Below are 23,078 nucleotides of genomic sequence, written 5' to 3'. Positions count from 1 at the left end.
AAGATTCAGGCGCATTGGTCTCGCACAGTGGCTGCGATGATTCACTTCGTTAATACGAACTAGTTAAACGCCATCCAAAATTCAAGACCGATTGACCCCTAGTGTCAGGTGAACACGCGTAACTAAAATATAAGTGTCATGGAACTCAGTGCTACGGCGTTCCGTGTTACCTGTGATCAGGATCTCATCGCCATCGCGTAGATTACCAGGATCATCGCATCAAGGTCGCGAGGTGCAGATACATCCCCTTTCGGGACATCCAGACCGGAAGGACGTTAGCAGAATTGCGGAGAGACGCCTACCCAGCCGTCTTCAGTGCCCGCTCGGAGATACCAACCGTGACCAGGCAGTTCCCGCCCATCGCTACAAAGGCCTCATCCGAGGTGCGAAGCCGTGCTCGTCTGAACCCACTCCCACAACCAACAGTAGATGCTAAGTTCAATTTATTTGATGTTACTGTAAGATGTTTAGTTGAAGCGCAGGGAGACAGAGTACGATAGGAACCATTAATTAACTTTTAGACCAACCTTTATAGACTATACTAACCATATTTGATATTTGAACAAGTTATCAATTAAAGTCACATTAGGAATTCTGGGTTTCATTACCCAAAGACGGTCATCTTTATGAGTTGTCCCCACACCCCTCTTTGATTTACGTACATACACGCTTGCTGTGAGGAAGCACGCGTGGTCCCGTGTGGTAATGCGAATCTCCTGGACTTCGGCTTCCCCACTGAGATTATCCTCCTCCTCCATTCTTCACTCCCTTGAGGTACGTATTTCCCCACGCCCCCTCAACCACCTCCTCCTCCTTCCACTGTCCAGGAAATTTGTAATAAAGATGAAAATCTATGTACTGGGGAATATTCAGTGTGTGCTGCAATATATCCATCTATCTATTTATCTATCTTATTGGCGAGTACCAGCGACTTCCAAAGACTACATGGCAAGGTTGTCGCCGGTGGTCGGAAACAGGCCGTAAGCTTGGTGTGTCTTGTACTTTATAATTCGGAACAACGGCAGGACAAATGAAAATCAACACAAAATAACTAATCTCTTTCTTTTGGTAATTAGCCACAAGGTGCGACACTAGAACTGTCATGAGAAATATAGGTGAAGCTCGGACTAAGGCCACAGCTTAGTGAAGCTTATGGTTGTAGCTGTACGCTCAGACTTTCAATCAGACTTGTCTGCACAGACCAAATCTGAGCAAATAAATCTGCCGACAGGTTTTGCCTCCACACTATTCAGACAAGTCTGTGTAAATTTCAGCTTAACGGGAGCATGTATACAACCAAGGAAGACCTTGCTGGTTTGGCTGTGACATTTATAGCAAGAAAAAGAAAACTAGACAAGATGAAATTTAAAAGAAAGTGGTATAGACAATGGCTTTTACAGAGGGATCAGTTTTCACATATAAATCTGTTATCAGAACTACGCCCGGAGTCGAATGACTTGTTTAACTATCTACGTATGGATGAAGAAAGGTATCGGAACCTCCTGTCACTAGTTACACCTCTCATAGAGAAGCAAGATACCTGTATGAGAAAAGCCATTAGTCCCCATGAGCGCTTAACTGCAACTCTCAGGTTTTTAGCAACAGGAAAAAGCTATGAAGATATGAAGTTTTCAACAATAATTTCCCCCCAAGCATTAAGTGCTGTAATACCAGAAACATGTCAAGCAATCTACAGGGCATTATATAAAAATCTTATGAAGGTAAGCACTTTATTGAAGTTGCCAAAAATGCGAAACCAGTGGAATGCAATGTAAACAAAGAATATGCGCCATTGTAGTTTTACTTTTTCGTGAACCTGTCAACTGAAAAACCATATGAAAATAGAAAACTTAAACTAAGCTTTTCCATCGAGCTTGTAAGGTCAAAAAACATGATTGACAGTCTTAAAACTACATTGGATAAAAGGAACTGAAATATTCACTAGCAGACAGTGACAGACATCACGTCTGTTGTGAGTGACGAGTTTTGAGGGATGTGTTCAGGCTGGGGAAGTGCACCTTCCAACTGTTTATTAGGCTTGGATAATGTCCAGTGCCTATTCAAGTTGCCAAGTTGAGCCTCAAACAGTACATCATTCATGAGTTTCACTGCATATAATTGCTGATCCTTTGCAACATGTCTAAGTGTTGTAGCAAAGTTCTTCCCTATAATATCAAAATCATCTTCTGGACGGGATGATTTAAAATGTTCTCCGATCAATGACAAAACAGCATCAGTCTGATCCACTTTGCGCTTTCGTTGAGGCTTCTTGCTTTTGGTTAATACCCCAGATTCTGTACAGTTGGAGACTAATGTTGGTTCATTGGTTTGACAGCTGGTACTAGCTTCCAATGATGTCTTGGGTGTCTCGGGTCGACTGTCAGCCTCACATTCACTGATTTCCATTTCCTGTGAACAAGTAATGAAATTATCGTCAGTAACTTAGTACAGGACAAGTGTGGGGTTGGCCAGTACTGGTCTAATGCAATATCAGCGTATTTAGTAGTTTTTTCTTATTGTTTCAGTTCCCCACGTCGGAAGAAGAATGGAGAGGTGTTGCAAAGGGATTTGAAGACAAATGTCATTATCCTCACTGTTGAGGAGCAGTGAATGGGAAACACGTCCAGATCATTCCACCACCAGATAGTGGCTCATTTTATTACAATTACAAAGGCTACCATAGTTTGGTGTTGATTGGAATAGTAAATGCTAATTATGAGTTTATCATGTGTGGCTTTGGTACAGATGGTAGAATCTCAGATGGTGGAGTCTTGGACAACACTAAATTTTATGATAAACTTGTTGGTGGTCTCTTGTGTGTACCTGTTGCAGAGAAAGTGCATAATAGTGAGAAAGTGCTACCCTATTTATTTCTTGGTGACGAAGCTTTCGCTATGAGAAAAGATTTTCTTATACCCTTTAGTCAAAAAGACTTAGCAGATGAGCGCAGTGTTTAATTATCGTCTGTCTAGAGCTCGTAGAGTAATTGAGAATGTATTTGGTATTTTGGCTGCTAGATTTAGGATATTTCACACAAAAATAAATTTAGGACTTCAGAACATAAACAGTGTTGTAATGGCTTGTTGTATTTTGCACAATTTTTTACGTATAACTTCCTCTGATCATTACACACCATCAGAGTGCTTTGATGTAGAAGACACTGAGAGTGGTACACATACTATAGGTCTCAGAACAGATTCAAGTAACTTGGTTTCACTGAATATAGGACATAACAGACATCCTGCCCAGGATGCCAAGCAAGTTCGTGAAATGTACCTACAATACTTTAACAATGAAGGCAAACATTCGTGGCAGAATCATATGGTGAGTGCAGACAAATAGTGTATATAAATATATAATGACATGAAATATAAATGTGTTTTACTCACCTGTATTGGAGAGTCATCTAGAGTAGATACAGAGTGACTTGGTAATTCTTGGTCTGACAGAAACTGCAGAAGGTTAAAGTACCACAGACGAGGTGTGTACACATCTTCCGCACCACATCCAGATTTCTTGGAGGACACTACTTTCTTCAGTTCCCTTCTGTATGTATTGCAGATGTTATCTATCTTTTTAACAACTGTTTCTCTGTCTGCCTCTGGCTCCACTTCTCTCAGCTTTTTAGCAAGCCTTTCATATGCAGCTGCCTTTTTCTGCCTGTCACTGTATTCTTTGCTTTTAATTCTCCATATTGACGGTTCACTTCGATATATATCAATGAAGTCCATGATAAATTCCTTTGAGTGATTACGAAAGTCAGACATCACTGCCAGTTGTTTACAGTAGCGCTACAACTGAAATCTGAGGAAATGGTGGGATCTCACCTACACACGCACAGAGATGTCTGCGCAGACATAATATCAAGCTACAGTTGATTTTGCACAGACCTAGCAAATGGTCTGTGCAGACCACAAATCTCCTCTACACACATTCAGACTTGTCTGCGCATACATTGTCTGTGCAGACAAGTCTGAGTAAAAGTCTGAGCGTGTGTAGGGCCCTTAACGTCAGCGAGGCTCGATGGGACGGCTAGAGGATTGGACGAGGAGATGTTGCTGTGTGTGTTGGTCGGTATTGTTCTGCCCAACGCGGTTCTGTTTAATTTGGGAGTTAAGCTCCCACGGGCTTTGATTGTGAGCCCGTTTGGTGGGTGATTTGACTTATGAGTGTGTGTGGGCCCAACCACACACACTCATACATTCACAAGATGTGCATACGTATATGTAATACATATGCAGATTTCAGTGAATGTACCCTTCCCAATGTGAACTGTGTACGGTGTTAAGTGAATGGTAACATATAATGAATCATAAGGAAAAAGAGGGGGTGATTCAATGTATGAGTGGTCATGGTTTGGCCACGCCCACCCATACATTTACCGGATGTGCATGCCTATGTGAAATACGCATGCACATCTCGGTGAATTCACCCTTCCTAATATGAACGGAGTACAACTGTAAATATTATAAAAGAATTAAAGGGGTGGGGGCTGACACTCCACCAGCTGACGCAGTTCGTAAGCGCTGAGGTGGCGGCATAGGCGACGCACAAGACCCTCAGATGTTGTCGGAGGCCCTCTCCTCAGAAATGCAGTTGCGGGGCAATGCTGGAGGTAGTGCTTGAGAGTGGCTTCAGGGTGGCTACAGTGGCGGCATCTTCTCTCTTCAGGTGTTGGGTTGCTTTTTTCATCTCTGTGGCACGGAGAGGGAGTATAGGAAAAGAAAGTGTTAGAGGGCAGAATGTCTTGGACGATTTCAATATGTCGTTTTTTTTCCACAGACACATGCATCATAGATATTCACGTACCACACACACACACACAAGCACGCATCACGCACTCGGGTATGCACACTCACATACACTCGCTCACTCATTCACACCCACACACTCGATCACTCATTTGCACACACACAATCACATTTACCAAAAAATACATCCACACAAAAAACCACATGCACACACAAAACCTCACGCAAACACAGGTTAATCCACACGCATGCACACACACACAATACAAACGCACGCACGTACAAACACATATATACGTTCAAATTGATTCACGTGCACACACGTGAACACACACACACATATACGCACAAACTAACTCACACGCACGCACACACCCTCTTGGGCCTCCTCACTCACTATGACGCAGCAGCGCCAGCTGGAGAAAGTGCAGAAAAGAGGCTGTCGCACAATCCTTGACAAATATTACACCATATATCAGCACGCTCTCACCACACTAGGACTACCCACCCTTGCTGACCGCTATCTTCAGAGTCTGAGGTCGTTTGCGGTCACCCTGGTTAAACATCCTCGGCACCGGAACCTGCTACCTCCTCAGGTTCCTCGACCACGGCGGTGGGTGCGGCACCATAGTTCTATCAAGCCGATCAGAGCACGTACCGACCGGTGTTAGAAGAGCCCCATACCGACATTTGTGGACTTAATCAACAACAAGAATTAACATTGTTGTACTACACACCTATTACTTAGCCTGCTGTTTTTTGTCTAGTTTTTTGAATGCTTGTAACAACATCTTTTCACTGTCATAGTTTTATATTGTTATAATCTTGTAGGATGTATATTTTCAGCAGAAATGCGCTATATCCAATAAACCGTTGATTATTATCATCATCATTATTATTGTAAGCAACGCTAATTCACACACATTTATACAACCGCACGCACGTGAATAAACACGATGGTGGTGACAAACGTAGTAACACAAAATCACAAATAACGTTCCGACTGTGGTGTTAGTTGTGACAAATAGACAGATATAAATACATATATAGATGTCTCTGTTAACGGTAAACTAGCAAAATGTGTGGAAGGAAGAAGTTGATGAAGTGGACCTGAGGGGTAGACCAAAACGAGATGGATCGATGGGGTGAGAGAGGCTTTGTGACAAGGGAAATGTCTGTTGAGTAGGGAAGGGAGAAAGAAAGGGATAGGCGTGAATGCAAAATGATTGTAATTTGAAAATACATTCAGACCGAAGGGATTTCTTCCCGTCTACGGTTACCATTACTTTTCTGTTACTGTTATTCCATGGCAGAACGAAGAGGGAGAATCACTGTGTAAATGAGGCGGATGGCACTGCTGTGGATGTGTTGTGTCTTACTGCATTAACTCTGATACTGTTAGTGAGCGGGAGACATGGATGACCCTTCATCCACGAGGATATAAGATGAAAGGGAAATGATCGATGGGTGTTGTGGGTGCATACCTTGCCTGGCTATCTCTCTTGTAAAGGGGAAGAAGCCTTTTTGTGTGTAGAAAATCTACCGATTAATTATCAGCACCCAACTTTATAGATGTGTTTGTTTGTGATGAACCTTCTTCGTAATGATATATGGGGACATGTTTCACGATTTTCTATCATTTCTTCATCAGTGAAAAAAGCAAAGCTATTTTCAGTTACTTTGGTGAAGCGTTAAGGGAAAACCATATTTACTAATGCGACCCTGCTGCAGAAGAGCCGACTCACTGCACTGTAATTAACCCAAGGAGTATGGTGGCTAGAGAGGTGGATAAGTAGGTCTTTTGTAGTGGCAGTGGGTCCCGACTCGGCCATCCCTCTCACAAGGAGGAGAAGTCCACAGGCTGCAGGTACACTGATTGTTTAGCCCACCAATTCCCAACCTTTTTTCGCTGTGAGCTTAAATCTAATATAGGTCCAGCCTGGCGCCCCAAATAAGTGTGTAGTCTACATGTAGTTTTAATTACCAATCATTTAGATGTGTTACATTTATAGTTTTATGGAATTAATCTTTATTCCAATGCCCCACACTATGAAACCCCATCCCCACAAAATACAGAAATGGGACAAAATGAAAAATATTAATGAACATTGTATTTTATTTGTTATACAGAATCATCTGACGCAGCGACACCTTGCTGGCCTGGTCGCCTGGTATGCTACTGACTGGTAATAAATTATAATTAGTAGTCTGATAATTATCAGACTATCCGAGTCACAGTCACTGAGGATCTTCGCTGACTGCTCGGCAGACGAGTATAGGACGTGAAGTTTGATGAATCGTATACAAATGCTTTATCATTATAACTAAGCTACATTTGTTAGTTAAAAAATATATAGCTGTGCAGCTATGTATGCCACTAAATTGATCTAACTGCCAGCGGCGGCGCCAGGAATTTTTAGTTGGGGAGGCTAAGGGGGGGCTGAGCAAATTTTTTGGGGGACTAATAGTAATATGATAATACACATATATTATCCTCATTTCAGAAGGGGAGGGGGTTAATGGTAGGGCTAGAACTGATGGCTGACAAATCTTTAGCCCTGGCAATTAATAATTCCACTTAATAAAATTATTTCAATGAGTGTTTTCAATTTTCAATTCGCTCATTTCAGTTGGGCGGGCTAATGGAGGAATGGCCACTTTTTGGGGGGGCTAAAGCCCCCCCCCCCCCGGCGCCGCCACTGACAAATGCAGCGCTTGAAGTAATGTTCAATATTACTTTCCTCTTATTTCGAAATTCTACCTTCTTTATTCATATAATGATATCACTATACTCATAATTCTAATACTAATGTATAATAATATATCATGATCAATTATGCTGAATCATATTAATCTAACAATGAAAAAAATGACATTGAAAAAAATGACAAAATATATTGAAGACAATGTTGTCACTGTATACATATGTGAGCCCCTACTTAAGCCTGTGTAGAGTCGTTCAGGTTGACAGGTTTCAGTTTGTGAATGTAACTGCCTATGTTAACCTTTGTTATGTCTTCAGAACATGAAACATGGCCTCCCTAGCATATTGCAATAGACCTGCAAGGACAAGCATTTGCCTAAATTCAATTTTGCATGATAAAGATAAATCACGTGATTTTTCGAAGACTTTTCAGGGCATCCTCTTTGGTGATCTGTTTCCATGACTCAGGAATGTTTGCAGGTTTCGTGGAGTACCACTTTATCAGTTGACTGTGGTAGGTGCTGAAGAACCACATCCAGTAGGGCGTGGAGTCAATCTCGGGTAAGGGAGCAATGTCCCAGTCTGGGAAGAACTCCTTGTAATCCCTGTAATTGTGGAGGAAACCGTCATCAGTTGATGAGCACCCATGTTTTCTACATAGGTTTGAACAGTAGTATTGGCTATTATTATGAATGTCATAATTGCAATGTTTTAACACGGGTATCCGGCTCCCTCTAAACGTCCATCCTGAAACTGCCAGTGGCTTGTGTTGGACACAGGAATGGTTGACCTTGGAGGCTGTGTGGTCCGGATCTGTCTCCTTACAAGGCTCTTTGCAAAACGGACAGTTCGCAGTACAGCCCCACAGTTTGGACATCAGGGTGGACGGGGGTGAAGCTTCATTCCACCTTATGGAGGACATTGTGACAGACTCATAGTATGTGTTCAACTCTTCTTGGAGTTTTCTTATTTTTTTCACAACTGTATCATGAAATCTGTCAAAATTGTCTATTCTCATATCTGATATCATATGGAGAGCTTGTGAAGGGACTGCAATTTGGCTTTTAACCTTTGTACAGAAGCTGTCCACCCACTCACACATAGTGAACTCCTCTGACCCTCGGGCCCGCTCTTGTGTAGCCTGAATGCTGTCTAAGATACAATCAATGATCACGGTTGTTTTTCCACGAGCTCGTTCAGCAAAACTTTTGCTTGCCTTTCCATGCATGAAATACCTCTTAGCTACAAAACCGTGAAGCCACTTTTGAGCATAGGCTGATGGGTTATGTATATAATCTATATACTCATTGAAATCTTCTTCCTTGGCTAGGTGGTCTAAAATAGAGAGGATCAAATGATATTTTAGGTTAAAGTGAATAAGGCAGTCCTCTACCATCTGATTCTGCACATTCTTCATGGCAGTTTCTCTGACAATGTCTTTCAGTTGACCAACCAAAAGATTGCAGATGACTGCTTCTTCTGAAGCCTTTCTGACTTGCAGCTGAAACTGAGTCCAGGCAATTTCCTTTAGTTTTGCAGTCTTGCCCACTTGTGTGTGCCTCCTCCTGTAAGCGGCTTCCATTTCTTGAAACTTTGGAAGAGCAAAACGGCAAGAGTTTACAGCAAGTCGAAGCTGAAGCTTCTTGTTTAGTTTAAATTTATTGTCATTGTTACTTACTTCGTCCATAAGCTTCTGTAACATGGTTTTACTGTGCACAGGGGAAAATTTTGTATCATGTGAACACACTTCCTCAATGTGCACTTCAATTGGAGACAAAATACTCTGAATACTATCAATTAATTCATTTAGAGCCCTGGCCATAGAAAAGAAATCAAAGACAGCATTTATCCAAGATTGGCAGCTATAATCATCATTCTTTATGCTGTTGCTTTGAATACTATTAACTAGTGTGGTTTCAAGGGGTGTTTTTAAGTCTTCGGTCTCCAAATACTTGTTAACTAGTAGCTTATTGTCATGAAAGGCCTCAAATAATGCTTCTCTTAGGTGACTCTCCAAATTCCCTGAATCCACTAGATCAACTTCTAGGTCAGGACGCCAGAATTTCCAAAAGTTCTCAAATTGCAATTTTCTCAACTCATCATTTTCCAAGTTTGTACCATTTGACTTTGATGCATATAATGAGGCTTCCCTTAAAATGTCTTTCTCTATGGTCATTTGGAGAGCCCTCTCCTCTGCTAAGTTTTTCTGTTCATCCTTAAGTTCTTGAAGGCATCGACAGACATTCGCTAAGATCACATCACCTTTTAACTTCATAGCATCAAGCTTGTAAGTTTTCCACTGAATGAGAATATTCCTTGAACTGTTTTCTGAAAAGAATAGCTCCAGATTTTTTATCGCTTTCTTGCGTTCTTCCTCAAAAAGTTGTTCAAATTGTTTTTGCAAGTCCCTTTGACAGTCATCCAAAGAAGAGCTATCACAGCTTCGAAGTTCATTCTCCCCAGTCTCTTGGCACCAATTTCCAGCAAAAATTTCCAGACCCCAAACAATATTATAGTATTTGGATTCTAGGTCTCTGTAAGCCTTAGCTTCAACAGTATTTCGGAAGCTGAAAACAAAGTCCTCAGTTAAGATGGCTTTCCACAAATCGTCGAGCCGCAGTAAAACATCGCCTACGCTCAAGTTGTTGCCCTGTTCAGCAAGTGTTTGACCGATGATGTTATTTTTCAACTCCAAAGCCTTCTCACTATATCCAGTGTTGGATGGGGCCATGGGTGGGTCACCTTGCCATAGGTCTGAGAAATAGTGAACAGAGTCTTTGTCATCAAACCTAATTACATCTTTGAATGATGCAATGTTGGTAACATTTTCCTGCTTTGCTGCCTCTACTGTCATCACGTCCAGAGTATCTTCAAGTTTCTGTTTTCCATATGTATTCTTTTCTTTTGCGCCAAGTGCTGGCACATTCTGGTGCACAAACATACAGGACTGTCTCAAATTCACATTGCTCTGAACTGCTCTCATACGCAGAAAAGCGTGGATGACTATCTGCAAGACATCTGTAATTTCTCCACTGCTCTCTCCTTTTACATTGATGAGCGTGAGATTCCCAAGTCCGATAGCCAATGTAGAGAGTTCGTTGTCGTGAATGTAACCCTTATGCCCCAGTTCAGGAGCCCGGATGCCTTCTGTGTCCACAACCAACAAATAATCGAAGGGGAGGGTATCCCCAGACTTTGTGGATACTGGCAAAAGTTGAGCATAGATGCCCTTCGTGCATCTCCCAGCACTCACAGCAAAATGCATTCCAAACATGGTGTTCAGCAGAGTCGATTTACCGGAACTCTGAGTTCCTAACACTGACAACACAAAAAGCTTCTTGTCTCCCAGGCGCTCCTGCAGTTCTTCAAACACTGCCTTCAGCCACGTCATGGGAACAGTTGAAGACTCTCCATCAAAGATTTCAAGGGGCTGATGAAGAAGTAAAAGGGAGACCATGAGGCCCGGCAACTTTTCATAAAAATTCTTAAAGTCACCTTGACTTTTTGTCTCTGAAATACATTCATATATTTGTCCAACCTCCCGCAGCAAATGTTGCACCTCAAACACATTGTGAGCCACTTCTCTTTCTGCTTCTTGTGCACATTTCTGCAATTCACTGAGGACTGATTCTTCTATGGTCGAATCCCTACATGCATCTTTATATTCCATCCACTTCTCATTGTACTTGGCACGATAGACTGGCACGACCTCCCTAGTTCTTTTTTCGAGAATCAACCGAAGCCAGGTAATGTAAAATGCTGTTTTATCTTTTTGGTCTGCAATTTTCTCTAAATTCGAGATAAAAAATGTCATGACCGCTCCAAGTTCCTTCGCGAGACTTACTTGCTGTCTCCTTATTCCAAGCATCCTTTGCCTAATGTCATCCTGAGTTTCTAACGACTTTTCACCACCAGAGTATGATCTGCTCTGTTCTTTCAGTAATCTACTCCATTTGTTCAATAAATTTCCTTGAAGGGGAACAATATCTGTCACTGATTTTGACTTGGTGTACTCTTCTAGTATGTGATGTAGAGAATGGGCAAGAGCTTTACCTTTTTTGCAAGCAGAATCCTCTTCATCCATATATACCTTTTCCAGGTATTTTGTTTCAATTCTATCTAAGGTTACAAATTTGCAACCTTCCTCACTTAATAACTTTGCAAGTTTCTGCCTCACGAGTATGTGAATTTGCTTTGATCCATGAACTTGGCTGTCATCCCATGCTGGAATAATGTTTATCTGATTTGATCCCTTCAGCAGTTTCAAATACTCTTTCACTTCTTCATTCACAACCTCCTTTCTTCCACACAAGAGGATCAATGTGAATTTTGCTTTCCCAGTGATGGTTGCCAGGGTGTCACGCACATCATCCAGAAGCACATCTTCTACCCTAAACAGACACACCACAATGGAGGAGAACTGAATCAAGTATCGAGTTTGAATGGGGAGCTTTCTCGCATCACCCCTCAAGTTGAGGAACATGGTTACTTCAGTAAAGAAATCTTGCTGCTTACCAGATGGCAAATACCAGGCACCTTCCACCACGCCAGTGGATACCCTCCGGCTGTTGGTGCCACCATGACTGTTACCGTTGAAGAAGGTAGGGTGTCCTTGATCTCTCAGCACTTGATTGAGGAGCTTCGACTTGGACTGACGAGGACTTCCAAGGCGCACAAACGATACACTCTTATGAGCAAGAGACACGATATCTTTCTCCTTTGTGATCCCACTTTCATCTTTCCATTCCACTACAACACCACGCAGAGACCACAAGACTTGTTCATATGCCCCTCCAAGAAAAGTAGGGTACAACACTGGTACAGCTAGTTTGCAAATAAATACCTTAGTCAACAGGTGCTGTCTCACTATTAGATCGCAACAGATGAATGTGGCAAGAAACACATCCTGTGGATGGAGCAATTCATTCCCCAATGCCAGTCCACTTCCGTCAAGAAAGTCGTCCAAATTAAAGACGTTATTATCTACTTCATCTAAAGTACTGTCGTTAGATTTTGAAACTGCTTCATCTCTCGCTCTGAAATCAATTGTGAAGAGACGCTGAAGCAAAACCCAAGGAAGGTCCTTGTATGTGGCCTTCTGGTTTTTGCAGTCATAAGTCAATGCAATAACATGGTCCAGCTTGATCTTCTTGGGGAAATACTCTTCAAGACCTAGTGTGGACAAGAGTGTTTGCATTACCTCTGGTCTATTGCCAATAGGATCACTAGAACCAATATCTTTAAGTTCACGGTTACTGTTGCCTATATCCTCAGTTTGAGTCATATTTTCACTTCCTCTCCTCCCACCAGATGCAGATATGCTTTCATCTTTCTGCCACTTCCTATATTTGTCACGATTCCTCTTCCCTTTGCCCATATCCAACCTTAAATTCTCTCGTGCGTATGACCTTCAACACTCGTTTGTGTGCAATTCTCTTACCTATTGACTTTGCTTTCCTCTCTAAATCTCAACATAATTATTCTGTATTCATTAATGCCCACTCAAACACCCCAGCTTCTTTTCCTAAAAAAAAAATAAAAAAGTGCAGGGCAGGGAAGTTCTCCGAGATGTGGTTTTGAGCACCACCCATCAATTGTTGTTCTTGGAATCTAAGATCACTGTCCAAGGGTTGTGTTCCGGAACTATGGCTATTCTTCGTAGAAGAAGCACTGGAAATGATAAAAATGGAGTCAGGTGACCATGAACGAATTACTTTCCTACAAAAAAAGTTACAGTCCAGTGCAACACCTAGGATCCTCAATAAGAAGGTTCTTTGATAATCAAGGGGAATATGAGAGAACCATTCTCTTGGATGCCCAAACTCGGAAGACTTTCAACCCATTCCCAAGGAATATCTTTGACATGGTATGGAATTTAAAACTCAAGATATACAGATGGATTTTTTTTCATTAAATCACACCTTAAAGATAATTGTAAGGATACTATGTAAGAGCATGTTTTCTCATATTCAATAAAATCACAAATTTTGAGCAAATTAGAGCAACATTCAACTCAACAGTTTATATGGCCATTGCTCAACTACTTATCTACAGTCTGAGTGAGAATATATTCTCTTGGTTAAAAGGGTCAAGGCATTTTGGGTCCTTTGTGTAGATGGGCATAAATGCAACAAACCAATGGCATATAAAAACTTTAACCCCCTCCCTACTAACAGCACAACTTTTTATTCTGGCTACCACCTGGCTATTCTATTCATCTCCATAGGACCTATTTGATTGGGAAATAATTACCCATCTTACCGTTTATGCTGAGGATGACTTCTTAAGTGACAGCAAGACGGGTGCCACTTTCCTCACGTCACTGCAGCTGCACAAAGTCTAATTTTCACTCTGCAGGGCTCCTAATCTGGAGTTCACTGTTGGGGGTGGAGGGTCAATAGTCAGTGATTTTATTCTAGCCAACACCAAGCTTCGTGCATGCATAGGTTGTGTGTACTTACCTGATTGTAGTATACAAGGAGCAACAGTCATTGGGTCCTGTTTCCTATTCTCTAATCTTCTAATGTACCTAAACTTATCATGTACAGTTCCAACTTATTCTATATCTTTGATTTCCAATTGTATTTAAATTAGAACCCATGTATTGTATGAGTTTGGGCTATATCACCTTCTTAGCTATTCCAGTTTGGTTGCTGACCTTTGTATTCTCTAAATCTTCCTTATATCCTTCACTCTGTGTGGAGACAATCCTACTGACACCTATTGGATGTATCAGTTTTAATTATTATTATTATTATTTTATCATCTCTTCTGCACTAGTCCACATGTCTCTCCCACAATCCTGCTGATATGTATGTCATGTGACATTATTGGTGCAAGCACTGAACCTTGTGGAACTCCACTCATTACTGCTCTCCAGTTGTCTTTTCCTTTATTACAGTCCTACTACTACTGTGTGTGATTTACCATGGTCTTGGATCATGTGTTGCACTTATGATCAACAGTTTTTACCCTCCAGAAGAGAGCTCATATATGACCAATCTATGGGTAATGCTGTGACCTTACATGCATACACACACCAAACTCCACTATCCATAAGAGTTGCAGTAATGACTCGCAGCGCTACTGAAAATACTTCAGCCCTGAGTGGGATTTGAACTTTTTTTTTTTTTTATAATCTACTTGTAAGGAGTGTGCACTGCATAACTCTACAGACTAAACAAAGCCCTTATAAAGTGTAAATTTAACTGGAGTCAGAGTCGGTATACTTTTACAGACTCCAACTCCAGTGACACCGTAATTGCTTCTGACTCCGACTCCGACTCCACAGCCCTGGTTAAAATAATAAGAGTGAATTTTTATTGCATTTTCATAGTGGTGAATGGGATAAGTTCATGTCAACTGAAATAAAGGTAAAAAGTACTGCCTTATGCAGAAGGGGTTAAAATCAAGAATGAAACTTTGTATGGTTTCACAGACTCCAGACTGGTACAAGGAAGGGTTCACAGAGAACAAGCAGAAGGTTTTTATTATGAGAACTGCATCTGTGGGATAGAATAGAGTTAAGATGTATTAGGAGCACAGCAGATTATTAATATCTCTTTATATGACATCCAACAACATATCTTGAAGACAGTGACAAAAGGATGGCTATAGTGGGTCCTCAGAACCTTTGTTACAAGGGGGAAACAAGTTGAGATACAACTAAAAACATAAATAAATAAATAAATAATAGATAAAAAAAATGCTGTTTTTTATTAATAAAAAAGTTTCTATATACAATAAAAAATAAAATTATCCAAAATGTTTCAATGTCACAACGTCCCTAACCGAGTTGAACGGGGATCCGGTAAAAAGGGGACAATCACGGACCCCGTCACACGGGCCATCCCTGTAAGGGTATAAATCGCATATACACGGTCGCGGGTAGATTGCATCATGAATGTGACCGGTGACCATGTTCTGTGATTCAGACACCATGCCCACGGAATCCGACGCAAACAAGAAGAGGCGTCTTCGTCACTTTTGGAATTGGGTTACAGTTTACTGAAAAATTTCAAAAGCTGTTCTACAGGGAATGAACATACCCGACCTTTTCCAGGTCTGTACGGAGCCATCAAATCCTTCTGTGTCAAGTCGTCTATCCGCGAATTTCATTGAAAAGTGCTCAAGTTTAACGAGACACTACGAGAACATGAAGGTTTTCAGTACTCTGATGAAATGTTTGACGATCTGGAACTTTTTGACGGAGAAATCGATGATAATGTTTCCAAAAGTTTTGCGAAACATTACTTTGGAGGGTAACAAGTCCTCAGTGGTTGCCATGTTCCCTTGAACTGACCAGGAAAAAATGTCCCTTGAGCTCGGGCTTGGCCTCGGGGCGGAACCCCAACACGGGATCCCTATCGTGGGATTAGAGCGCGGAGAGCTGCGGCCGTAGGCTGCTGTTTACGCAGCCAAGCCTCCTGCAAAGCCAGGAAGGGCAAAGGCCATGGCTTGTTTTCTTGGGGAAAAAAAAATCTATATATTTTGTCTTAAAATAACTCAGCAAGGAAAAGAACCATATTACAATCATTTTTCTATGTTAGAATATCAAATAAATCAGTATACCCCTCACTTACGGTTTTCTACAGTGTTAGGGCAATTCCATTTTCTGGGGTTTCAAGTATTGATGTGTTTTATTCATTCTACAATGTACAGTTGCCCCACTTAGTTTTGGCAGAGTTTTGAAAATGTTTCAGACAAGAATAGCAACTTTCCCAGTATTCTTTTTTAATACATTTTCGTGTCTATTCATTTACGGTTTTTTTTTGTTTGTTTTTTTGCTAAATAGTAACTACCTTAAAAAATGTGACAAACAGTGAAATACTCAAAACGGCGTAGCATACGACACCTTTTTCTTGATTTACTAATGACATCTATCACTCTTATTTGACAAGTAATTTGATTAATATACATTGCAGAAGAAAGATAGAGAACGCAGGATTCCATTCACGTAGTGGTCGTTGGTAGACTAACAACCAGCTTCAAGCTGCCAGTGGTGTTGAGTGCAGTGACAAACTAACCAAAACTATCTCGTATTCTTATAAGTTATGTTATAACCCTATTATTAAATCAATTATTTTCATTTATTTATTCAGCAGAGGGCTTGTGATCCAATTATGTTATGTATGATTGTAAGTTAAAGTTAAGGGATAGCGAGCAAAAAGTCAAGTGGAAAGTAAGCTCTGAGCCTTAATGGGTGGCGGGGAGTACAACAGTTTACCCCCATTACTATGTTAACCCCTTTTCCACTGTCCAAGTGGTGGATCTGTTTAGGCAACGTCCAGGGTCACTATGGGAAATTGGAGTGTTTAATCTTTGAAAAGTATGCTGAGATAAAAGGTAAACTTTGTAAGGTAGCCAGCCAATGGCCATACTGGCCCACACACAGTATCTTCACTTGTTGCAAGCTTGCAGTAACTGACAGTGACTAAAATGGTCAATTACTTGTTTATTTTTATACTCTGTCTAATGCCTCTTTGAATAAGATGCACAAATGTGGAGGGATGAATAACATACTTGCACCTGTTTTTATATACTAAATATTTAATATCTGAACAAATTTGGACGAGATGATAAAAAAAAACTCATAAGAACAACTTATATATATATATATATATATATATATATATACTGTATATATATATATATATAAAAACTCGATTAGAAATTTTTATTTTATTTTGCATCACAAGGTGCAAATAATGCTGACCCATTGGAAGGCATAAGTACAGTTCAGTATTACTGACTACCTTAGCCAGTTGTGGTCACCTCATAAGAGAAGTGACATACTGTGTACATCTCGACCTGGAGAAGCCATTTAATCTCATACATATCAATTGACTTGTGTGGAAATTGGAACATGTTGGAGGACTGAGAGGCAAACTACTAGACTGTATTTAAGACATTTTTTGAAGGAAGATATGTGGGGACAGTAGTAAAGGACAATGTATCAAGATGGAGAGCAGTAACCAGTGGAGTTCCACAAGGTTCAATGCTTGCACCAATGTTTTTGTTCTATGTTAATGACATGATGGAAGGAACAACAAGATATGCCAACTTGTTTGCAGACAATGCAAAAATCATGAGGGAATAACAAGGTGGGCAGAAGTATACTGCAAAAAGATTGATACCATTTTTGCATGGAGCCAAGAATGGGAAATGAAGTTCAATACCAAACAATGCGTGTTCTGGAAATGGGCAATAGTGGCAAAAGGCTATCCTTAAACTATTCTTTGGGTAGTGAAAAACAGAAAGACTTGGCAGTGTTGATAAAAGGGAAGCTGTCACCTAACAGACATGTCAGCAGGATTGTGGGAGAGACTGGACTACTGCAAAAGATTTGAGTGGTGTTCCATTACATGAATGAAAAGATGATGAAAAAACTTTTGAATTCCTAATACAACAAAGACTATGGGTCATTAGTATGGTCCCCACACTCAGTGAAGGATATAAGCAAGATTTGAAGAATACCAAGGGCAGCAACCAAACTGGTCTTCTGTCTAGCAGATAAACCAATGAGGAAAGACATACTGGGTCTACCAACTTTGAAAGATTAAAGAAAAAGAGGTGACATGATTACAGTATTCAGGTCACTAAAGGGGATAGATTGCACTGATAGAAGAGATCTCCAAATTAAAGATGGGAATGTATTAAGAGGTCATAGAAGTAATTTAAGAAAGACCACATATCAAAAGGATGTGACAAAATAGTTTTCCGTATAGATATATAAATACCGGCACGAGGAATACCTTAGAAGGTGTCCAACCTCAAACACTAAGAGTTCAAATCTAAATACAATTGGAAATCAAAGATATAGATTAAATTGGAACCATACATGAATTTAAGTGTTAGAAAATTAGAAATTAAGAGATTGGACACAACGAGCATTGCTGATTTCCTGTATACTACAGTTAGGAAAGTACAACTGCTTGAGGCTATGTAGATGTCCTAACCAAACAAATCACAGAACTACTGGGACCACTTGAAGGAGTTGGGACTATACTCACAGCAAACTAGATGTGACAGATACGCCATCTATATCTGGAATGTCCTAGAGCAAAAAGTTCCTAACCCTACAGTCTCATGACTCCTGTAGCCAACAAACAACAGAACAGGAGTATACTATCCAAAGTCCTAAAATCTGTGCCATACAAGCCCCCAGTACAAGGCTAGACCAGATGTATGAATTCTACCACACTAGACTGTGTGAACATTCTGCAAAGAGACACCAGATGTGGCAGCAGCAGTCAACCACCAAGACTCTGAGGAAGGACCTCAAAACTTCAACTTACCTAAATGGAAGACAGGAGAGGCTAATTGGGAATTATTTAGGAGATCCACAGAGATTAATTATAAGACTAGGGATTTTTCTAGTAACTCTGATGCATATGATTATCTGGTAGGCATCATACTTTCTGGTGCTTTCTCATCCATTCCTAGGACAGCTGGTAAACCTCAACGCCCAGTAGTCCCCTGGTGGAATGATGAATGTGCTTTAAGCAGAGAGATTACAAGAACTTGCTACAAGAGATATCGGAGATATCCTTGTTTAGTCAATAAGATAACGTACGGAAGAGCTTGAGCAAAGCAGAAGAAAATCTTTAAGAAAGCAAGGAGGAAATCCTTCATTAAATATATTAGCCAATTGAAATATGACTCTTCCCCTACCTTAGTATGGAATAGTATTAAAAAATTACAAGGAAAGTTTACTCCATCTCCTTTGCCCATTCTCAAGATAAAAGACTTTTATTTCAGATACAAGAGAAGTAGCAGAGGCTTTTGGAAGACATTATACTGATATTTCAAGTCCACTACATTATTCACATGATTTCAGAAGAATCAGAGACAAGACCACGATTATTCCTCCTACCAATACGAACTCGGAGGCATATAATCTTCTTTTCACCTTGGATGAAATGGATCATGCTTTATCTTTATCCTCCCCAACCTCTCCTAGAGATGATGACATTCTTTATTCCATGGTTGCTCATTTATCCATATCCTCGAAGAAATTCCTTTTAAATGTGCTGAACAAATTTTGGTCTTCTGGATCTTCTCCTAAATCTTGGAAGACTTCAATTATCATAGCAGAAAAGACTCTCATCACCCACAAAGTTACAAACCTATTGCTCTTACTAGCTGCATAAGATTTATGAAAGAATGGTTAATATGCGTTTAGTTTGGTTTTTGGAATCTAAAAATCTCCTACCTAACAGACAGTTTGGATTTAGAAGAAATAAGTGCACTCTGGACCCCTTACTTTTTATCATTCGTGAGATTCAGAATGCCTTTGCAATTCAGAACTTGAGCATTGCTGTGTTTTTTGACTTGAAAAATGCCAACGGGGAGGCATTCTGAACCAACTTGCTGAGTGGGGTATCGGGGTAATATGTTCAATTGTTTAAAGGATTTCTTGTCTGACCGTTATCTAAAAGTCAGTGGGCTCTTCTTTCTCTTCTGCATATCTTCAAGAGGAAGGGATTCTCCAAGGAAGTGTTCCGAGTCCTACACTCTTCAGCATAGCCATTAATAGTTTGTTAAAACAAGTTCCTGAAGTTCACGGATTGGCTTATGTTGATGACTTCGCTATTTTGTGCAGCAAATCGACAACATTAGAAACAGGCCAAAAGATTCAACAGGTTATTAACTTAGCAACAGCATGGACTAATTGCAGGGGCTTCAGATTATCTGCTGAAAAAACAAAAGCCATAAGGTTCTCCACACGAAGACGAAAGGAAGAGATACCAACATTATGAAGATCAAGTAAAATACTTGAGTTTAGTTTTGGACAAAAGGCTGACATTCACTCATCACATAAACAAGGTTGTATACACTGTTAAACAGCGACTTAATATACTAAAGGTAGTGTCTCATTTCAACTGGGGAGCAGATTGTATAACTCTAATAAGGCTTTACCAAACATTGTGCCTTAGCAAAATCGATTATGGGTGTCAAATTTATGGATCGGCATGTAAAACTTTATTAAAGAAGCTTGATATAGTCCACAATATGGTTTTGTGGATCTGTTCGGGAGCCTGTAGAACACCTCCAGTGGATAGCTTGTATGTGGAAGCAGGAATTCCTCCCCTCTATATTCGCAGGGAGGAATTAAGCATTAGGTATACATCTCGTGTCTTGACATCAAAACAGAATCCAAACTTCAAATATGTAAAGCAGCCGGTAGACAGAGCTCCAAGAAAAAGTACTCTGCCGAAACATTTAGAAGCGAGATGTGAAGTTGGGGCAGAGGAGGTAGGACTTGTTCCTATTGTAATTGCTGAGATCACGCCTCCCAAATTCCCTCCTTGGAACCGATGCCTCACAGTAATTTGTTCTTGTAAAAACAAGAAAAATAGAACTGCTGTAGAGCTAAAAAGTGAATTTTTAGAACATTTACCAGTACATGCTGATTCAATTTTTATTTATACAGATGGATCTGTGGCGAAATTGCATAGTGTGCCTGGATGGTTGGTATGCGTGTAAGTGATGCGTAATGTCGGAGAGTCGAAGCAAGGGGGTATGTAGCGGGGGTGTGCGTGGGGGGATGCCGGGTGTGGTCCCGGCATCGCCTGCCATACCCTCGCATAGAGAGAGTAAGCCTAGCATTGGTGTTGAACACACGTGTAAAATCCTCATGTTCGCTAAGCAGAATAAACAAGAGAAGACTGAACCCTGCCTTTCCCTGATCCGGACAATTGTAGGCGTGAACTTGTCTTTAACTCGTGATTCCATGATCACGGCCCACGAGAAAGAAAAAGGTGAGTTAATGTACATGCGAGTACGTAACACATGACGTCAGAAGCGGGATCAGGTTGAAGTGATAAGTGACGATATCGAAGTGATAAGTGGTTTGATATTGAAGTGATAAGTGACTCAAGTGATCATGGATGTCACTGGTGATGGTAAAGACAGAGAAATTGAGGGAAAGCAGGAGTCGAGTGTCATGGCGTCTAGTGAATGTGAGGATGACACGGTGTTGCACCGAGAGGCTACTGAATATGTTTCTCCTCAGTCAGTGTTGCTCTTGGCACAACGCTCAGTGGCCGAAATGTTGAAACAGCAACAACAGGGCGTCCGGCGTCGTTTCGGCAGGAGGCGGCAACCGGAGGTGTTCCGGGCTCAACTGAAGACGAGGAGGCGAGGGAAGGACGAGGCCCTTCCCTTACTAGCGCAGGACGTGGAAGCGTTAGTGAGGGGCGCTTACCCCATGGCCACGGAGGACACCGTGGACATGTTGGCCAAGGACTGCTTCGTGGACGCTCTTCACGATAGGCAGTTACAGATCCACGTGAAGCAGGCTGCGCCCAAGAACGTGAGAGAGGCTTTGGCAAGGGCAGCGGAGTTTGAAGCCTTTCTCATGAGCGTCAGCCCTGCTGCTCCCCCTCCCAGCGACGCGTGGAAGCGTCGTCCGAGCCGTGCTTGGGCCAGGCGTGCGCAGGCAAGTAGCAAACCATCTCAACCTGGTGGGAAGGTGAGCTCCAAGCCTTTCAAAGGATCGTGCTTCAACTGTGGTCAGGTAGGTCACAAAAAGCACGACTGCAAGAGGAGGGCACGGTCGCTGGAGGACGGAATGCGACCGGTGTTCGAGCCCTGCTGCTGGAATTGTGGAGTACGAGGACACAGTTCCCCTAAGTGCCGCCAGCCCAAGGGGGTGACGCCGTCGGCGGGAAACTTGAAGCAGCTGGGGGCCGGGGCACCTTCCCAGCAGAGCACTCGGGCGCCCCAAGCCAACTAAGGTGTCGTCAGGTGGCGGCGTCCGACGCCATCAAGGTGACAGGGAGTATCAATGGACGCCAAGTGGAGATGGTAGTGGATACGGGGGCAGAGAGGACCTTCGTGCGAGAGGGAGTCCTACCAGAACGTGGTGTGAAGGGCGTGGGTCAGCAACTGTGCGGTGTTACAGGAGACTGTGTACCGGTGAAGGGACCGGTGTGGGTGAATCTGGCTGTACGCAGGGAGACTGAACGCCTGCCTGTACTTGTGGCGGAGATGGAAGATGAATGCCTGTTGGGGTTGGATTTCCTTAATCGCGTGGGGGCGTGTGTTGATCTCCAGGAGGGTAGGATGTCAGTGAGAGGCTATGAAGTGCCTTTGAATCCTAATGGAGAGCTCGCCACGAGGGATGAGGTAAGGGAACCCAGAGGGCAGAGATCTCAGGCCGTCAAGTCACCCAGCAAAGGTAAAGCACGGAAAGGAAGAGTGGCCCGCACCTCTGCTACTACGACCATGCACCACACCGCATCCACCACTATCGCCACCGCTAACAGCAAGATGGAGTCACCGAAGGAGGAGAAGAAACAGAAGGACCTACCAGAGGGCCTGCCTGAGTACTTGGAAGACTTGGCGGAGAGGAGTATCACGCAGCTGACAGCTGAGCAGGCGAGTAGAGTGAAGGCATTACTTGTACAATACCGTGACGTGTTCAGCAGTGGAGACATGGACTTGGGTCGCACGTCATTGGTTCAGCACAGCATCTTTACCAGAGATAGTCCTCCCATCAAACAGGCGCCTCGTCGGGTCCCACCAGCAAAGAGAGAAGAAATGGAGAAGCTTGTCCGAGAGTTGGCAGCAACGGGAGTGATTGAGCGGTCAGACAGCCCGTGGTGCTCGCCGGTAGT

General features: G+C 41.9%; 2 protein-coding genes across 2 annotated transcripts in view; both read right to left on the bottom strand.

Moving 5' to 3' along the window:
* Positions 1–1,026: 1,026 nt before the first annotated feature.
* Positions 1,027–4,031, bottom strand: LOC143017757 (uncharacterized). Its single transcript, XM_076172615.1, has 2 exons — positions 3,390–4,031; positions 1,027–2,409 (listed from the first exon to the last, which is right to left on the bottom strand). Exons 1-2 carry the CDS (start codon positions 3,765–3,767, stop codon positions 1,942–1,944), a joined length of 846 nt encoding a protein of 281 aa, XP_076028730.1. The 5' UTR covers positions 3,768–4,031; the 3' UTR covers positions 1,027–1,941.
* A 3,830-nt stretch (positions 4,032–7,861) lies between these two features.
* The window catches only part of LOC143017910 (interferon-induced very large GTPase 1-like), a 30,758-nt gene continuing 15,541 nt past the window's right edge, over positions 7,862–23,078 (bottom strand). Inside the window, exons 2-3 of the mRNA XM_076172950.1 lie at positions 13,717–13,832; positions 7,862–13,125 (exon numbers count right to left, since the gene is read on the bottom strand). Of these exons, the coding sequence (XP_076029065.1) occupies positions 7,862–12,832 (4,971 nt within the window). The 5' untranslated portion in view covers positions 12,833–13,125; positions 13,717–13,832. The remainder of the gene's footprint in view (positions 13,126–13,716; positions 13,833–23,078) is intronic.

Source organism: Oratosquilla oratoria, chromosome 33, assembly GCF_046742065.1.
Source record: "Oratosquilla oratoria isolate Oo_2021 chromosome 33, ASM4674206v1, whole genome shotgun sequence".
Lineage (NCBI taxonomy): Eukaryota > Metazoa > Arthropoda > Malacostraca > Stomatopoda > Squillidae > Oratosquilla > Oratosquilla oratoria.
Note: the sequence above shows the minus strand (reverse complement) of the source record. Positions and strands in the feature narration are given on the sequence as shown.